The sequence below is a fragment of the Microplitis demolitor genome, chromosome 7, assembly GCF_026212275.2.
Source record: "Microplitis demolitor isolate Queensland-Clemson2020A chromosome 7, iyMicDemo2.1a, whole genome shotgun sequence".
Taxonomy (NCBI): domain Eukaryota; kingdom Metazoa; phylum Arthropoda; class Insecta; order Hymenoptera; family Braconidae; genus Microplitis; species Microplitis demolitor.
Window position 1 is genome coordinate 4,428,876 of NC_068551.1, and position 20,319 is coordinate 4,449,194.

General features: G+C 29.6%; 2 protein-coding genes across 2 annotated transcripts in view; one reads left to right on the forward strand and one right to left on the reverse strand.

The window, feature by feature from the left end:
* Positions 1-1,060: 1,060 nt before the first annotated feature.
* LOC103580476 (TWiK family of potassium channels protein 18) overlaps positions 1,061-20,319 on the reverse strand; it is a 343,662-nt gene continuing 324,403 nt past the window's right edge. The window contains exons 8-10 of the mRNA XM_008562220.3: positions 3,517-3,722; positions 3,094-3,382; positions 1,061-1,735 (exon numbers count right to left, since the gene is read on the reverse strand). Of these exons, the coding sequence (XP_008560442.1) occupies positions 1,455-1,735; positions 3,094-3,382; positions 3,517-3,722 (776 nt within the window). The 3' untranslated portion in view covers positions 1,061-1,454. The remainder of the gene's footprint in view (positions 1,736-3,093; positions 3,383-3,516; positions 3,723-20,319) is intronic.
* On the forward strand, positions 10,969-13,068 carry LOC106693296 (putative ankyrin repeat protein RF_0381). The gene is made up of 3 exons (XM_053740513.1): positions 10,969-11,244; positions 11,368-11,401; positions 11,501-13,068. The coding sequence occupies exon 3, from the start codon at positions 11,747-11,749 to the stop codon at positions 13,055-13,057; it is 1,311 nt and encodes a 436-aa protein (XP_053596488.1). The 5' UTR covers positions 10,969-11,244; positions 11,368-11,401; positions 11,501-11,746; the 3' UTR covers positions 13,058-13,068.

Below are 20,319 nucleotides of genomic sequence, written 5' to 3' on the forward strand. Positions count from 1 at the left end.
TTAATCTTCTTCCATTACCTAACAATTAAATACTTACATACAATATTTATAATTTATAATTTATAATTATAATAAAATTCTATAATAGGATGACCTCTGCACGATTAACATTTATTATAATAACAATTATCTATAAATTTTTATTTAAGAAGAGCTCGTTCATAAAATACGTCACGCAAAATTTTACCTTTTTAGGCCCCCCCACCCTATCAAAATTGCGTCACAAATGAAGGATCCCCTCCCCCCTGTAATGATATATGACAATTAATAGTATAAAAATTTTTACATTTTAAAATGTTTATTATTTGTAATAATAAGAAACTTAAGTTTAAAAAAATGGAGAGAAAAATTTGCAAAATTGTTTGACGAGCTGCGAATGTCTTGTACTTGTTGAACCCCTGGCCCCCCTTGTCGCAGCAAGCGACCCTCTCCCCACCATAAATGCGAACGTATTTTATGAACGTCCCCTAAAAAATAAATCAAAATTTAAAAAATCATGCCAAGGTCCTCCTATTATTTAATGGACTGTTTTTTTTTCTACAACTATAATCTCTTATCATACAAATAATTATTTAATTATATATATTTAAAGATAGTCCTTCTAAACGCAACATTCTTAAGATACAATTATTTTATTAATTCTTTTAGTGTATTATTATTATTAGTCATGTTAATTTAGTTATTGTTCTTGAGCACAAGATTTTTTTGAGTTCCCATTATCGAGAATTAATTATTTATTACAATCCGGCAGTTTTTTTTTTTATTTAATGTAAGACAATTATCTATTTTTCAGTAATTCCTTTTTTTCTTTCCATTATTTTTAAATTACTCATATATACTTTAAGTAAATATAAATATATATAGATATTATTAATTATTGTACACTTAAAATTTTAATTAGCCGGAGTAATAAGATGAGTATTAAAAATTTTTAATCACACCTAACTATATAGATAGTACGTACATAAATATTTTATAATAATAAGTATTTTTTAAATTAATTTTTTTTTTTATTTTGGAATTTTTATAAATTATAAAATTTTAAAATAAAATACGCCAATAAAAATATTAATAATTATTTGCAAAATAAAAATTTTTTATACTTATTTTGATTGAGAAAAATTTATGAGAATATCTCATAAATTGCGCGCAATTTTTTGAGTGAAAAAAAAAGTAATGAATTAATCTATGAATGAAAAAAAAAAAATTTACATTTCAGTATTTTCCTCAGTTTCTTCATCGACTTCCGGTAGTGTATAAACAGCGGGAGGTCCAACAATATGGTCTTCAAGTTTAATAATAGGCTTGCAGTCTCTTGTAACATCAACTTGATTAAACGAGTCTCTTAAAATATTCATTTCATTTTCATGGGCAAAAATACTAACTGGCTGCTCATTACATAATGATTCATCGGTTGTATTTCTATTGTTACTAAAATTACTCGAAGGAAATTGTCACGACGTAAGGGCGAATGGATCTGTCGCTAACTCGTCAACACTTGAGCTCGGTTTGACAGATTCGTTTGTTTCATTGCGGTGCGCTAATCGATGCACCAGTTCATCATGCAATATATTAAAACACATCGCCGTTAATGCCATACCAAACATTATGTAACCCGAGCAAAACCATATTGTTTTATTTTGAGAGCCAATATTACTATGACTGGGGTAAAGGCCGGGTATCATGTCGCCGAATCCTATTGTACTTAAACTCATAAAGCAAAAGTAGCTGGCATCTGTAACATTATTTATTCAATTATTATTAATTAATTAAATATAAATCAACCATACACGGAGAGAAATTTACAGTAACAATTACAATATATTATAGGAATAGTTCCCATATCATATGGTAACGGGTTTTTGTGAAATGTTGATTATAAGAATGACATACAAATTATGGCAACCATTCTTATCTATATGGGTTTCATTCTTATCCGAAATCGGAATAGCTCCTATTAAATTATGACAATAATTCCTATGTCGTTATGGCAACCGTTCCCATAATATATGTGAAATGTTACCATAATATCATGATAACATTTCACATATATATTATGGAAAAGGTCACCATGAAATAGTATATTACACATCACGGATAAAAGTAGGACGTTCCAGTCCGCATGTTTGTGATCTTCGCTTTTTCACCCTAGATGTGTAATATACTATTTTTTCTGAAGAGGGTTTATTCCCATACGCACCTATAGGAACCGTTTCAATGTGGATAAAGGTTTTATTTCTACACTGTAAAAAAAGCGGTGTTAAAAATTGACTTATTTTAACACCGCTTTCGGTGTTGAAATTTAACACAGAAAATTTTAACCGCCTGGACTTTCATCGGTTTTTTTACAGTGTATGCAACTATGGGAATTATTCCCGTGAATATAGTAATCATTACCATAATTTAGTTACAATATTACATTCATAGGATATATTATAAGTATAGAAATCGTTCCTTTAATTGTAGAAACTTTTACCAGAAGTTGTGAGAGCATATTTAATAATTTCAAGTAATTATTACCATAACGTTATGGGTTGATATTCCATAAACGCACTAGGAACGATTCCCTTATTAAAAGAAACGATTTGAAACAATTCAAAAAAAAAATTCTAAATACTTTTTAATGATTTTGAATACTTTTAAATCGCTCTTCTTATGGACATTTAACATTGCAAATCTTTAAAAATCGTTTTTTTAAATCAGAATCGCCATAATTTTCTCTCCATGTACACTACAAAAATTCGGAAGTAAGTTCGAAGTGAATCTGAACTAGTCCATCATTCAGAGTTTCGAGTTTACAAAAAAAAATCACTTTGTATACGGAATAAATTCGGAGTTTGTTTTTCAGCTGAGTGATTTCGAAGTGATCTGGACTTTATTTAAATCCATACCCACTCCGATCCAGAATTTTCATATTAAAATGAACTCCCCACGGAGTAACTTCCACTCCAAGGGGATTAAATGAATAAAAAAACCCGCCTCCATTTACTCCGGATTTAATCCGCGTTTACTTTGCTCTTTTTTTTTAAGTATTATTAAAATAAGAAAATTATTCAGCCGCAACTTAGATAAATATTAGCAGAGTTTATTTACCTAAAAAACTCCAGCCTTCCAATTTGTACAAAGTAAAAGCACCAGCGACAATATAACAAAGCATTATCCCAAGACAAATTCCAATTGGAGCGAAAATAGTAACATTAGGTCTGTCACCAGAACCAAGACTTGACACTTCATCTTTTGGACTGGCTTTAATTTCAACAGAACTCGGATAAGTTGAGGCATTAGCTCGTACATAAAAGGGTTCTTGTAAGCCCGATTGTTGTTGCTGCTGTTGATTCATTTCTTCTTGTTGTCGTTTCTTTCTCATTCTTCTTTCTTTTTCCTTCAAACAAACCACAAAATAAACTTTTTAATTAAATCCCTAAATTTTCATTACATATTTTTAATATTTATGCAGAAAAGTTATTTAAATAAACAATTGTAAGAATATTTTTAAATTAACTATTGAATATTCACCTGCATTCGTCTCTCATCATAACAACAGTAGCCGCAATTTGAGCAAAGACAGCAGCACAAAGCTCGTGTGAAAAAACCTCGAGCGCAACGAGATAACAATCCACCTGCACTTGACAGGTAGATTAATGTCAAAGGAATTCCTAACGCAGCATAACCCATTGTTGCTACTTTGCCCCAAACTGATCGCGGAGCGATACTTCCGTATCCTGTCATACAAACAATAATTATATTATTAGTAAGTAATTATAATTAATTAATTATGCTACAGGCAGTTTATAATTGTAAGCTGAATAATTTAAACAGATAATAGGCGTTAATTATTGACTATGCTGAAAAAAGTGGATTTAAAATGAGTATTTTATCATCGGTGTGGTGTTAAAATAAATTTAGATTGGTGTAGTGGTGTTATACAACCGGTGTAGACACTGTGAAAAATTTTGGTGTAAAAATGGCTCCGAGAAATTTACACCGCAGTTTAGTGTAATGATGGTGTTCAAAATTCTGGGTGTAAATGGTGTAAATGATATATTGGTGTAATTTTAACATGGTGTAGTATATTTTTTTACACCATTCTGTGTTACTTGGTATAATTTTGATTAATGAGCAACAAATGATTATTGAATATTTTTAACATTATTTATTTTTATCGGTAACTAATTACACTTTGATTTATTTAATCATAATATCAGAATGAGTAATTAATAATTACAATTATTATAAGAATATTTACTGAGTAAAATTTTAAGCAGGGGTAATAAAAATGCAGTGTTAAAAATGTTATGGAAAGAAACATTTAGTGTTAATTAAAAGTTGTAAATAACAAATTTGATTAGTATAGGGCAATGGTCTCATTTGGCTTCAAACCCCATTGTTTAAAGCAAATAGGGCAAGGGAAATAAAATGAGAGTACTATAAAACGATTGCCGCTAGGGTGATTTTTTTTTTTTTTTGCTACTTCTACTTCTTTTTAGTCACTGAATAGTAATCGATAATATTACCCAGTCATCGTAAAAAAAATCGAAATGCGAGGCAAAATCAGCCGTCCAATAAAAAAAAAACTAACAAACATTTGCTCTGTAGACCGTAGAAGAATTTAAATAAAAATGACAATAATTTTTCAAAAGTAACAAATTAAATATTTTCATTTTTCAAATTGTTCTTTCTTCTTCGTTACTTACATTTATTATTGTTGGTCAGATAATTTTTAAAATTACTCATTTTTTAAATATTTTTTCGATTTTTGGAAAAGGACCAATATTTTAATAAACCCACTATTCAATTAAATTTTAATTATTTAATAATAAGAATGATGTACAATTATTTTAACAAAATTGCTTTTTGATTGTCGAAATAAAATTTTGAACATGAAATTAGCATTTTTTAAATTTTTTGCAAAAAAAATTCTACTGACCCAAACTGTTCTATAATGTTCATTTTACCCGGGTTCATAAAGTTTTCAAAAAATTTCCATGACTCTTTTGCCCCTAGTTCTTAAATTTTATTTTATGAAATATTGTAGCTCCCATTTTACCCTTACCTATTTATTGTCAATTCACGAAATTTTTTTTTTTTTTAATTTTAAAATTATTCAATTCCTCCTAAATTTCAATAATTACCTGTTGAAAATGAGGAAGGTTAAAGGATCGTATTTAGTTTAATTTAAATAAATTATGTCTTCATTAATTTTAACTGTGATTTTATTTAAAACTGAAAAGAGCAATCGGAAGATACGTGCTTTCAGCTTAGAGAGCTAGTTAAGACTGAATATTCATTTCTATATATTTTGTATTCTAGGTCCTTACATCCTACAGTTACATTTGGTCTACATACAAGTTATAGCTTGCATTTTTGTCTCAAGAATATACCCAGTTTTATTATCCTGAGAGAAATATTCCCTTCATTTTTAAAAATTAATAAAACCTAATCCTGCCTCAAGGACACAAAAATAAAATATAAAAATATAAAACTAAAAACTAAAAGTATAAGAGAGAGATTTTTGTTAACTGACGTACAATAATTCATTGCCTAAACCTCTTTAATTAAATAATTAAATATCTTAAATAATTAACTCAACATAATACGCAAAATTAAAAAAAAAAAATCATTGATAAAAAAAGTTTATATGTTCGTATAATGGTTATTGAATAATAAAAAATAAACTGAAAAAAATCGAATTATCAATCCATGATAACATCACGTACTAACTATTTGTCACGGTCGTAATATTTATATTGATACAGCAAATCATGTTGTTGATTATATACCGTATATATAAAGAAAAACTAATTTAAGTCCTTGTTTCAGTTTTTCATACTCACGTCATGTTATTTTTAAAATCTCACAGACATTTTATTTTCATTTTATCAATTTTCGCTGTCATTTACTCGACGTATTCAAAAGTAAGTTTCGAAAATTTTTTCCACTTTGTTCTTATCATTAATTTCTATTTATTTTTTTCCAAAGAATAACAGCCGATATATATCAAGATTAAAAAGAGAATTAGTAAATATTTTAACGTAAAATACATATTTATTTTATTATTGTCACATTAAATAATATATATATATATATTTATTTTTAGGATCATGAAGATAATAGCGAATATTCAGCAGATAAAAACAGTGATATCAGCTTACCATCACAGCAAGCGAATATAAATAAAAATATAAACATAAACAGTAATAAAAATGTATTTGTAAAAACGGGTAACTTTTTTCAAATCGAACGTGACAAATTAAATTACGGCAGCTTACACAGTAATCCACTTAAAAATACATTAGAAAAATTACGTGCTGCTGATATAATACGTGAAAATGTTATTTTTATTATGGGATATATGTTGCAATTGTCACCGGAAACTTTGTCAATTGAGGAGTACACGTCACTTGAATTAATAAGTAATGCAATAAAACGTAAAAATGTCTATCTATATGATACTCTTCACATAGTGACCGAAATAAATGGCAAACATATACTGAAGCAATTATTAGAGTTTTTGAAAGCCGCCAAAAAAAATTTTGCCTTTTTCATGAAGTCGTCGGTCGAATTTTGGATCCAGTTGCTCGAAGCCCGACACAATAAAATAATATGGAAACAAATGGATCAGGATACATTTAATTTAGTGGCTGGTGTATTTAAGCAAACAGTTCAATTGATAGATCGCAATAATAATAACGAGGATATATCGAAAAAATTGTGGAATCTTCTGAGTCAAGAAGGAGAAAACGAACAAAATAAATATGATGTAACGAATGAAATAATGGGGCCTGTTTATGTTGCCCTGTTTTATGGAATAACTTCGAAAAAAATTCCATTGACTCAAGAATTATTTGGTACGATACTACGCGATTTACCCAATGAAGACGCAGATCCTATTTTTGATGAATATGTCAGTTATATATCGCGGGAAATTTGGAAAAACAAATTTAAAAAATGGTCAAATTATTTTTCAAATATAAAAGCTTACAATCCTTACACGTTGATAATAAATGCCGTTGATAAAATTTCTGCTGATATGGATGTACCGTTTAAATTTAAAAAATCGTTATTATACGTTCGCGATCATTTAATAACCGGCGGTCGTGGAATAATAAATCATGAAATTGAAAATTCTTATCGCATTACAGAAAATGGGTTGAATGTTAATCTATTATTTGAATTAACAATATCATGTGACTGTAATAATCGTATTATAGATATGAAAAATGAATTACAAAAATATTTAACGTCTAATTTGGATGATGATATTTTTATGGGTATTAATCGATATAAATATAATAATCCTCATGATTTAATGCTAGGATTTTTATCACGATTACAAATGCGTTCATCGTCAAATATATATGATAAAAAAATATCACGTATTATATCGATATTACTGTCATATTTATTTTATCAACGTAATTTACATTATTATCAAAAGTTCAAATCTAATATATCATTTTGGATAATTATTGATATTATTGATAATCCAAATGTCAATTCAACAATATCTCAAAGTATAGAATCTATTTTGACGGATATAATGAGTGATTTGAAATCTTGGGATCGTATTGAAACATTAGTTATGCAGCCTTTGATAACAACTGAAAAAAATTATCTGGAATGTAAAACTTTGGATATGTTGACTGAATTAAAAGACATTGTTGAAGGTAAACATGTATTTCCATCTTTGCCAGCTAAAATAAAAAAATTAATCGCTGATGTAAAGGCAGAATTCAGTGACGATGATTCAGAATCTGACGATAGTGATCTACAAGATGATGGTTCTGAAGAAAAAAACATGGCTGCTGATCATAATTCACGAGAATCAAAATCACAGGTACCAAAATCTCCAATTTTAGGATCAATGAAACCTCCAATGAATTTTGGAAACTTGTCACCATTATCAGCAATGAAATCAATTTTTAAAAAGTCTATTAAGCCGAATCTACAACGTATAAAACGTATCAAATCACGAATTGATTTACCAGATGACTCACCATTGGAATCATTAAAAGTTACTCAATTTCCGCCTCACGAACCATTAGCTGAATTAGGAGTCACTAAATCTGCGTCAAATTCAATGACTTCAGTTGACAAATCATTCGCCACAAAATTACTAGATTTACCATCTATCAGTGTATTATCAAAGAACTTATCAACATTACCACCCGCAGTCCAACCAAATGAGTGTATTGTGATCACCACAAATGTTGGAGAACTCAAAATATTGCCTACAGTATTTACGCGATCGAATGATTTAACGGGTGATCTAGATACCATAGTATTTCCGTCAATGGTTGATCTCCATGACCAGCCTGATTATGATCTCTTCGAACACGCTTCGGGTCAGTGTGTACAGAATCTTCAAAAACTAGTTATTCAACCATTGGTTAACTTATTTGGTGACAAGTACATTGAAATACTTCTGGGACAACATTGGTCTCGGAGATACTCTACAAGATTAGCCGCTTTGGTTGCGTTGATAAGATCAGCACGAAAGCATCAGCAAGTTGCAGAAGATTATAACCTAATGGAAAATCTTGAAAACGTATTGGGTTCTCTTGAAATTATAGCTCCTTATTTGTTTTTGCCAATGCTTATTAGATGGAAGAAGTTCGATGGGAAAATCGTTTGGTCAACTGTAAGTATTGATGATTTATCGGTAAGTATTCTTGGACGTGATCCACCGGATTATGAGGAAAAAGGTACTTTTACATTGCCATTGATAAATCCATTATATTGGTTATTACCGATTGAACAGTATCCAGATCCTTATCTAAATTTATTGCCGCATTTTACAGAAGATAATAAGTATGCATTAGAAATGAAACCTCTTGTAGATGCATTCAACTTGAAGAAAATGACGTCTTTCTTTGGACGTGATATTAAACTGTCTCGATTTCCTAACAGAGGTGCTTTATTAGTCTGGACTTTATTCGAACTCATGAATGTTAAAAAAGTTAGAATGAATACGGAGCTGTATGAATTGGTTAAGATGTATTGGAAAGCTATTCAACAACCGGCATTTACTATAAAAATACCACGAGATAATATTCTAGGTGAAACGCGCGAAAGATACGGCAATTGGGCAGTTGATTTGATTGGATTAATGGATGCGTTACCTAAGCCTACAGATAATCAGCAAGAAAATTTGTGGATTGCTTTACGGAATTATTTATCTCGTAGTAATTTACTAGAGGAGCTCAATATTTTGTTGCCACGTTTGACTACCACTCGGGGACGATTTCTGCATAACATTATTATGCGTTCATTGATGAATAATAATAATAGGATTAAAATAGATCATATCACTAAATTGGCATTATTGTTTTATAGGGATAAAGTAATGTTTGACGGAGAGGGCGCTAAACATGTTGGATGGATTTGGAGTCAAAAATTCACCGCTGATATGCTTATTGGTGACTACAGTGACAGTGATGTACATGTTGGCAAATTGATAGAACAGCATTTGCCGTATTATAAACTGACAAGAGATAAACAGAAGGCTTACAATAATTTAGTTGAATATTTGTATATGAATCCACATATGTTGGATTTAAAAGATGACTTTATGATTAATAATTATAATACTACCGGTATGTTCATTCGCGGAGTGTTGGAATATATTTATGAAAAATCAGGTTCGAATCCTGCAATTCAAAAAGATATTACGATCTTGATCCCTGAAGTAATTGTTGATGGCAGAAAACAATAAAAAAATTTGTAAAATAATTTATTTTGTTAAATAAACAATATTTAATAATTTTTTTTTTTTATCATTAATACTGCATTTGTATTTTATATAGTTATTGATGACCAAAAATCTTGTAAAAAATGAATTAAATAGTAGTTATATGTAATAAGTAAATTTTTGAGCCATTTGAGCTCAAGAAACGGTGGGGCCGAAAAAAAGTACATTTCCCCGAAAAAAGGTCGTTTTTCTTCGACGATATTTTCGGAATAAATGAACCGATTTGCACGTTCTTTGTGGTAATCGATAGGGTTCTCAAAACCTAAATTTGATTAAATTTTGAAACAAATCAGCCGCACGAATTTCGAATTATGCGACCAAATCCAAACCATTTTTTTTTTTTCAATAAGTTAGAAACTGCTTGATCAATCGACTTCAAAATCTAATCAGTTCTAAACTTGTCGAGCCTTCGACACACACACACATGGACGGACGGAAGCTTATCTGAAAAAAGTCAGTATAGCTTCCTAGGATCTCGAAACGCTGAAATCTGATGAAAACTCGATTTTCGAAAATCGGACTGAAACCAATAACTTCACTTTTTTTGAAAATTTTAAATTTTTAAATAAATAAATATATACTCAGATTCATGTAGATCACAGAATTAAATAATGAAAAAATTTAATCTAGTCTAAGAATGTCTAATTTAGGTTTCCGTGAGTGAAATTACAATAGTTTCAAAATATTTCCATTTGTACATGCGCACAAATACCTACGCGCTTTTAAATTGTGCAACCGCTCGATATTCTGTTCGGAAAAATTTAATCGCGATTATAGCTTTAAGCCAGTAGAATTCTACACAAATAATTCATATTGTATAATTTATGATAAATAAAATTTTTCAAGAGTTTTTATTACATTTATCATTACAAAACGTGGCGGAAAGTTGACTAAGACAGCAGACAGAATATTTCGAGTTTTTTATATTATCCTCAAATACTGACTATAAGTTGTATGATATGAAAATAAGTGTACATTTCCTGTATAATAATAATACTCCTATTAAAAGTTTACTCATAGCCTAAATAGCCGAGTTTTTGAGCATTGATATTGACCCTAAATAAACAATCATTCGACTTTATTAGTATTTAGTTTTATTAGACGAATTATTTAACTTCAAATAGTACTCGGCGAAGTTCGGCGGTTTCCGATGTTATCCCGAGTAAAAATTAAACGACCGAAAACGTCATTCATAAGAACGTACCAGGCCACTGAAGGCCACTTGGACCTCACGCGTACATTATAGTATCTCACATTCACTCCAACAATTTACTATAAGTTAAGTCCTATCAGCGATTATAGTGCGAGTGCTAAAGGTTATTGTACCAAACACGTGTAAGAAGTATCCGAACGAGGACCGACGACACCCGAGTCAGTTACAGCCAGTTCTCTTACTATAGCGAGCAAAAACTTGCGTCAGTTCATGTAAACAATTACTCTATTAATTTATTTATTGATTATTAATTAAAGTTCATACAATTTATTACTGAAAGGTAAGAATTTATATATAAATTAACATTTATATGGTTTCATAATCATATAAAAATGTATTGATAACTTGCTACTTTATTTTAATAATTTATCTTTGTTTTAAATACTATCAATTTTATTTTCAGATAATTATCAAATATATTAATTGAATTTAGACAGGTAATTAAAATTTAAAAAAATATTATTTTATCGTACTGAATTCTAGTTTTTTTTTTTTTTTTCACTAAACTGATTAAAATTTTTCTTGTAAATTTTCAGAAAATTTAAATTGAAAAATTTTTTCAATAGTCCGCATTCTTTTGCTGATAAATTATTATCGTCGTAAAAAAACTCGCATCGAGTTTGCGCACTTGGTTCGTCAAAACGGAAGAGATTTTTTTAATAATAACGGGGATAAAAAAATTTAATGTTACAAGTCAGCTAAAAATAAAAAAATAAAATATTCGAAATTTTTTATCTCAACGTATTTTAAAAATAATTTTTATTTCGTAAAATATAAATAAAATGAGTGGGCAGAAAAAATTGCGACTGGATAACATAGAAAATAAACATATTAAATTTTATATAGAAGCGCATAATGCATATATTGATATGAGATTTATTTACAACTCAATAATAGAAGACTGGACATTTCTGCACACAGCAGTCGATCAATCTGATGAAGATTTAGTTGATTATCTTTTAAAAAAAGGAGCTGACCCAAATATAAATGTTAAAATTTATGGCACTCCTCTTCATGTGGCCGTAAAAAAGGGTAATTTAGAAATCATAAAAAATTTATTGAAACATGGCGGGGATATAAATGTGTGCGGTGACATGTGTGAAAATTTTACGGTACTTGAGTATGCTGTCCAGCATGATCGTATTGAGGCTTATAAAATTTTAAGCGATAGGGTGAATACGTTAGATCCTATTTTGATGTGCATCGCACTTAAATACAATAGTAAAAAAATATTGGATGCATATTTGACGGAAAATGTCGAAGCAAATTATCGATCAAAAGATTATGGATCATTTCTTCATTGCGCGGTCCATGGCGGTAACTTAGACGCAATTGAACGACTGATAAAATATGGTGCAGACATAAATTATGCGTGTAGTTACAATAATGGTACGGGTTTATGGGACTACAGTGATTTGACAGCATTGCAAGTTGCTGTAATTTTTAATAAAATGAAAGCTGTAAAATTATTGATACAGAAACATGCTGATGTTAATATATGCGCAGATGATGACGAAGCAGCATTGAGTTTGGCTGTTTCGATGACTTGTCACGATGATGTTATCAATGATCTTCTTTATGTGGGTGCTGATATTGGGAAAATTGATTTATCGAAATATGTGGGACGAGAGTCAATTAAAAAATTGATTAAAAAACAAGCTGTTAAATTGAATGTCGCTAAATTGTATGTCAGTGAAAAACATTTAAAAACTATTGCCGATGACAGGGAATTGATTAATTTTCGAAATCGCTGTATTGAGGAAATAAAAGATATGAAAAAAATAATAATCAGTATGTCTAGTGTTAACTTTTATAGTTTGTTGAGAAAAAATTATCATCAATTGGCGCTGTATGCTATGAATGATGTGATTAGATCAGCGGTTTTAGAGACTGACTTTATGGGAACACACTTTCCTTTGTATGCTGGTATTGTTAGTAGTCGATTCCGTAAAGGGGTTGAACGAAAAAATTTATTGGTGAAAGTTGAGAATTTTTTTTTTGACGTTTTTCATAATCTACCTGACACCTTTATAAGAAATGTATTTTTTTATTTAAGTAATGGTGACTTGGAAAGCTTACAAAGTAGACTGTAATCAAATTTATATGGAATATAAATTGTTATTTTTTAAAAATATATTTTTTATATTATATTTATTATTAAAATATATTTGTAATAAAATGTTTTTAATAAATGATAAAGTTTATCTGAGTTTTGATAAATAACGTGTTTATTATCTTAATTGATAAATTTAATCAAGTACCGTAATGTTATACAGTAAATTTTATTTTATAGAATTCAGGGATCCGTAATTGAAAATTTCAATTGAATCCAATGAAAAGGGCCAAAGGCTTCGTAGGAACCAAACTTTTAATAATTTTTATAAAGTTTTTATTACTTTTGATTGGACTCTATTGAAGTTTCTAAGATGAGGATATAAATCAAAAGAATGTCATATGTCACCTTTTTCTACACAAGTGGAAAAATAGATCGTTCTTTATTGAACTTTATATAACAAATTAATACTGACTGATATAATTATTTTTTTCTAATATTTTTGTATCAGAGAAATAACTTTTATAATAAAATAGTTCTTGATATATATTTTTTTCTCATTTAATCCGTAATTTTTGATATAATAAATATTATAATATATGAAACTACAGGTAATTATTTTAGAAATTTCATATTACGTTTTGCTGTTGAATAATAGCGTGCTTATATAAATTTCTGATTGATCTCATGATAATATCACTTGGGTAAAAATTACTATATTATCGACGGTTATTACGTTATCACAAAATATCTGTCTTCTATCTTGAAATTGAGAGGGGTTTGGAGATAATTATGTCCAAGTTTTTATCTTAAATGCAAACTCTTATCGACAGATACATAGTAAGGCTATAATTGATGCATTTTCATGATCTACTGATCCTCAGTCTAATTTATTGCCAGTTTCTATTCGGTTGCAAGAAAAATTGGACAGAGCCTCCATTGTGAAAATGGTTCCCAGAGACGTTACGTAGTCGGCTCGGTGTGAAATTTTAAACAGTGTACTTTTAACACGGTATGAGTGTTTCCTTTCACACCATTCGGTGTAATTAGCTCAAATATTGTCCGATAATATAATCTGTAGTTAAAAATGATCAAATAATATAGTCATATGAGGCAAGTGTGCGCAAACCCATGCATTTCAGTCCAAAATAAATGGGATTGCGCACACTTATTCCACATGACCCTTATTAAAAGAAACGATTTGAAACGATTCGAAAAAAAATATTTAACATACTTTTGAATATGTTGAATACTTTTGAATCGCCAGTCTTATGGAAGTTTAACATTGCAAATCGTTTCGAATCGTTTCTTTTAATCAGGGGACTCCATAGGTTACAGTACTAGTATATAATTATTATTATTATTATTGATGCAGGTTATTTTAAAATAAAAATCGAGTTCAGCATAAAGAACTTATACATTTACACCATTTGTAGTCTGATCATATACTTCACGCGGTCTAAAATTTAACACCGTGCGTCGTACCTTTATACCGGCAATGTTGAAAATTTTAAGACTAAAACATTTATACTACTCCGCAGACTCGAAATTTTTTTCAGTGACGAGGACAAAAAGAGTGCACTCTTCTTAATTAATACGTTGCTTAATTATATATATATATATATATATATATATATATATATATATATATATATATATATAGAGAGAGAGAGAGAGAGAGAGAGAGAGAGAGAGAGGGGGGGGGAGTTGAGTGATAAAATACGTGATGAGACTCTATTAGAAATTGCTACTCGAAGTGACAACCTCGAAACTGTTAAGCTTTTAATTGAGGAGGGTGTAAACTTTAGAGCCAACGAAATACGTGATCCACTAGAATTTTTATTACTACGCTACGTCTTTAATTTCAAAAGTTATAAAGTAATTAATTTTTATTTTAACGCAACTATTTGCAGTAATTATACATCCTAGTCTTATGGATCACTCCTATATAATTCACAGCGTATTCATAACTCATATTAAACGGCTGCTGAATTATGGAGCTGTCGTAAATGCACTGATACTGATATAGATACATGGGATCTTAATACCATTATAAATTGCGGTTGATCCTGAGAAGAAGGATATTGTTAAATACTTAATACGCAAAGGTGCTGATGTTAGATCAGTAAGACCGAATTATACTATATCTGCTTCTAAAGTAACTTAGGTAGTTCTTACTAATTTGATTTATGAAAGATCTTCTTGACGCTAGTGCCGATATTAATTACAGTGTCCAATACTATCTACTGTACGTTAATGACAAGTACTTTTGATAAGGCTGTTGTGCTCATAGTTGAGCCTAATTTCACTAAACTCAAAACTGTTGTCTTGTGTATGAAAACAGATCCCATCATGGGTCTGCTTGATTTTTGGCTGTCAAGTTACTAACTAGCCTTTCTTACTAATTGTAAGTAATATAGAGAGTTTGGGAACACACGTAATACCCTAGAGATACTAAAAGCACAACGTGACTTGGCTCTGAAAAGAAACACTACAAAGATTGATCATTTAATCTTAGCATGTTACACATAAAATTTAAATTTCATTCCCCAAATCTGCGATTTTGTTTTTTTAAATATTTGTCTAAGTTTGTCAAAATAAATAATTTGATAAGGTGATAACTAACATCTGAACCGATCACTTGAATACAATTTTACGAAAAAAGCTAACACTTATAAATGAAAATTTGATGATATTTTCAATTGCAAAAATATGATGAAAAATATTTTATAAAATAATATTTTATTTGAAAAATTTTGTCTCAAATTTTATTACAAATTATAATCTAACGTTACATATCCAACATAAGTGATTAAACACTAAAAAAATTGTTGCTTTCAAAAAATTTCCAATTAATATATTTAACTCTGTAAATAATCTAAATGACATTGATTATGATTACTGTAAATTTAAATGGCTATTAAAATCACATAAATTCGTTAATGTCATTGATACTTTTCTTACTTAACCATTGTAAATAATTCAGTAGAACAATAGTACTGCAAGTGACATAATCTCAAGAATGTTACGTGTCTCACAATTTTTATTACTTATTTCTAGCATGGTAAGCTTGAATAAGTTATCTAATGATAAGTTACACTGTAAAAAATTTCCGGAGTGAATGCGAAACGAATGTCTGTGTTTTCAATTAATGCCCTTGGAGTAAAATTTACTCTGAGGGGGAGTTTATTTAAATACTAAAATTCCAAATCGGAGTGAATATAGGGTGAGATAGAATCCAGCCCTGACACCAATAACATTTATTCTTCATTATGATGTACTCTAGTGGGAAAAGCCATCAAAAGTCCTGGAAATAATTTATTTTTTGAGTTGAGACCCATATTAAGATTGGGTGGACATGGGTGGAGATGACATTTTATAAAGAGTAGCCTATAACTTTTCTTCTGTTGGGAATAACTCAGCATAATGATAACATTTTTTTTTCATTCTGACGCCCTCTAGTAGGAAAAGCCTTAAAAAATCCTGGGAATAATTTATTTTTCGAGTCCAGGCCCATATTATAATGTATTAAGATACATTAAGATGAATTAAGATGGATAAAGATGACAATTCATGAAGAGTAGCCCGTGGAGTTATTTTCAATGATTCAAAACAATTTGAATCGACTTAGATATAGAAATCTACTTAGCACAGATTAAATCATTTTTCTTAATCAGGGAGACCACTTTGAAATCATTCCGCTGAAAAAACACTCCTTTATCAATAAAATCCATAAAGGAATCCAGCCGAGATTCCTATGTGGGTTCCAACATGGCGTTTTCGGATGGATTCCCATATGATTTTCCATTGGTATATTAGTTTGCTTTCTTATTATTATACACATATCAATGGACGATTGTCATAGAAATCCAGATATCTCAGATTCTATAGAACTTACTTGTATCTAAACCCAAATTGCTATATAACTTCTACAAAGAAATTCCTATATAGAAATCCAGGTATTCACAACTTCCTGTGTAGATTTTCCATATGGGAATCTAGATATCCATGGTTTCCTACATGGGTTCTTCTGTAAATCTGTACACTCCTATATCACTTCTTATGAATTCTTTCATAAATCTATACATTTCTATATGGATTCCTATGGTTTTACATGCAATCTGACATGGATTTTTTTTGATAGGTTTTCTATTTACTCTGTATGCGAATTGATTTTTCACTCCGGATTTTTTACAAGTATGTAAAATATATTATCTATGAATATGTAATAATAAAAAAATAAATGGAATTAGAGCTTGAAGGTATCAGCACGAATACCCAAATCATTTTCAACAACATACGTCGGCCTTCAAGATGACAACAATTTCGGGCACAGTGGGTACGCATATTTATCATCAGATACAGTAAAACCAGAGCTTGAATTATCATCATGTCAATACGTAGACGTTAATATAACTACATGCCAAGTTCAGTTTGCAAAATTTAGAAAACGAGGAGATGTTTTTGCGATTCGTGCATGGGGGGCTGCAACAATACGTGACAATATTCTTGCATTTGTAAGTTATTTATTACACCAAACAACACACAAATTTTCAGATGATGCTGAGTCAAGTTTGATTATTATATATGAGGAAATACGGAAAAATAATTTACGTATGATGGATTTTTTACCGTTAACAAATAACATACCAAGATTACATGGAGCAGGTCAATTTGCTAAGCTATTTATAAGCTTACAATTCATAATGCCGCTATTTTGTAAAAGCGCGTTACAAGTATTAGCGAACACAATGCTAAAATTAAAAGAAAGTGAAGATAAATATAACCAAGATGACATTTATATTCACTCTGAGAACAATATTAAAATGAAATTTCATGAAATAGATATATATGCAGATATTGGTTTACATATTTTGCCATTACTGCGTATTACATATGCTGGTAAAGATTTTCATGTTGATAAACACGTTAACAAATCATTAGGGCATGAGTTTGCAATAATGTTTGTGATGATCCAACGAGGAAAACTTCCATTAACTCAACCAATATTAGCAGCGTTATTAATAAATATGAGATTTGATGATTTGTCACCGAGAGAAAGTGAAGATTTGAAATTTCTTATAGATATATTGCGCAATAATAAAGTTAACAATTGGTCGCCAAATTTAATTGGATCATCACATCTTGCTAATCCGTATGATTTGGTTGAAAGCATGTTCAAATCTCTTGCAAATCATCCTGACATAAATTCTTTATTGAGTGATATTGCAAATGATCTACAAAATAGAGTCCATTCAACTCCACATACTCATGAAATGAAATTGATGGAACCATTTTTCAATACCGAAGAATTGAATATTACTTTGTTGTTCGAAGTAACGAAATCAAGTCTACCAGAAAATACTAATGTTAAGAGATTACAAGAATTAGTTGAAAACGGGACTATTAATGTTTTTTATGCATTGAAAGGCTTTGTTCGTTATAATTACAATACACCAAAAAATTTAATAATTGCGTTTTTTCAACGGCTGAAAATGCGCGCCCCAACTCATCCGAATAGTATATTTCTGCTGAATCAAATCGTTGATGAATTATCAGATCCTGAACTTCAAGTACATGTAGAAAGTCATCATTATAAAAATATTTATAGTCGTCGGGATTATTCAAGTAGAAGAGATTTACATAAATTATTCAATTCAAAGAGTAAACATGTCAAATTTCGTCCGCCATTGATTCAAATGTTTCGTCAAAAATTTAATAAAACTGAAACAAATGTTACAGTACGTTTTGACGATTCACTGTCAAATTCAACGGTAAATTGTGAAGTGATATCAAAACCATCATTGGAATCTTGGTTGAAAAATCTTGATTATCCTCTACATAATGTAAATCTTACTGATCTGATAGGGGATGCAAGTTTATTTTTGGCTAGATTCATTAATGAAAATACCGAAATAAGCAATTTCATAATTGATTTACTGATTAAGCGTAAAATAGAAAGAGAGCATTTTTTGAAAAGTGAGATTATATTGTCAAACATAACTTACGAGGGTACGGGACGAGATTTACTGAAGTATTTGTTCAAAAAAGTTATTAATATCAATAAAGTGCGTGCGAGAAGTTTGATTTACTATGAAATGATAAAAATATATTGTAGATTGATAAATGCACATAAAAACGTTATTTTAGATACATCATTCTTTAAATTAGATGACTTGGCACAAAATAATTCAATTGAACTATTTAGGCGTACTGTAAGTCCTTCATTGCGAATAGTTATTGATAGTTACAATGCTTCGAACCATTCAGCTATTTATTGGAATAATTACACGACAAATCGTCAATTAATAAGTGATTTATGTCGTGCATATTTACTTCAACCCTCTGTTAAAGAAGATAATAGGCTATTTAATGAACTATTAGTTATCTTGCATTCTATTTATCATGTACCGATTAAATTCACAGAGTTACTTAATATTTATGATTTCAAAACGTTGTATGAAATTAAGGATCTGAGAATGATACAAGAGTTATTAATGAAGCCTGATGTAATGCAGTTACTTGGGGATGATTTCGATTTGGGCAGATATCCTTACAAGGGTGTCATGTTGAAGGAAATTTTGAATCGACTGATTGCTTATAATGATATTAGAAAAAATGTAACACTGTTAAAAGTTGTGGAATTACAAATTAGCGACATAACTTGTGAAGGGCATTGGGCGCAACCGGTTACGGAATTTTTGTCAGATGTTTTGACGGATCAAGTTGATATCAATAAAGTTTTTGACTTAGGATTGGATTCGAGAAAACTTACTCCTGAGGTACAGAATGCTTTTATTGATATGTGGAATTGGTATGGCGGGATGTTTAATCCGATAACTTATATGAAAGAAATGAATATTAGTGATTATGCTACACGGTCACAATTTATTGAAGGATTTTTGATCAGCCTCGGGAAAAATGTTGAGTCTGATTTTTTGAGAGTTGTAAGGGACATTAAACTTATGAGATCAGCTATTTTGAAAAGTGGAAATGGCTTGGAACCTGTTGATTATTTATAGTTATATATTTTAGTTATTAAATTTTTATGGATTCAAATAAATGAAAATGAATATTATCTGATTGTATAAAAAAAATATTGCAAATTTTTGAATATTGATTATCAACTATTGCCATCATTGTTTTATTGTATTATTTTATAATTGTTGAGCACTTTTATAGATTTTATATTTAGATAACCGTGATGTTGACAATAAATATGTAACGATGTGTATAATTTTATATTTAAATGTCATCCTCTTTGTATATTAAGTAAAAAATTATGTATTGTGATTAAGATTA

Coding starts and splice junctions, on each gene's coding strand:
- LOC106693296 (XM_053740513.1), top strand. CDS start 11,747: ATGAGTGGGCAGAAAAAATTGCGACTGGATAACATAGAAAATAAACAT.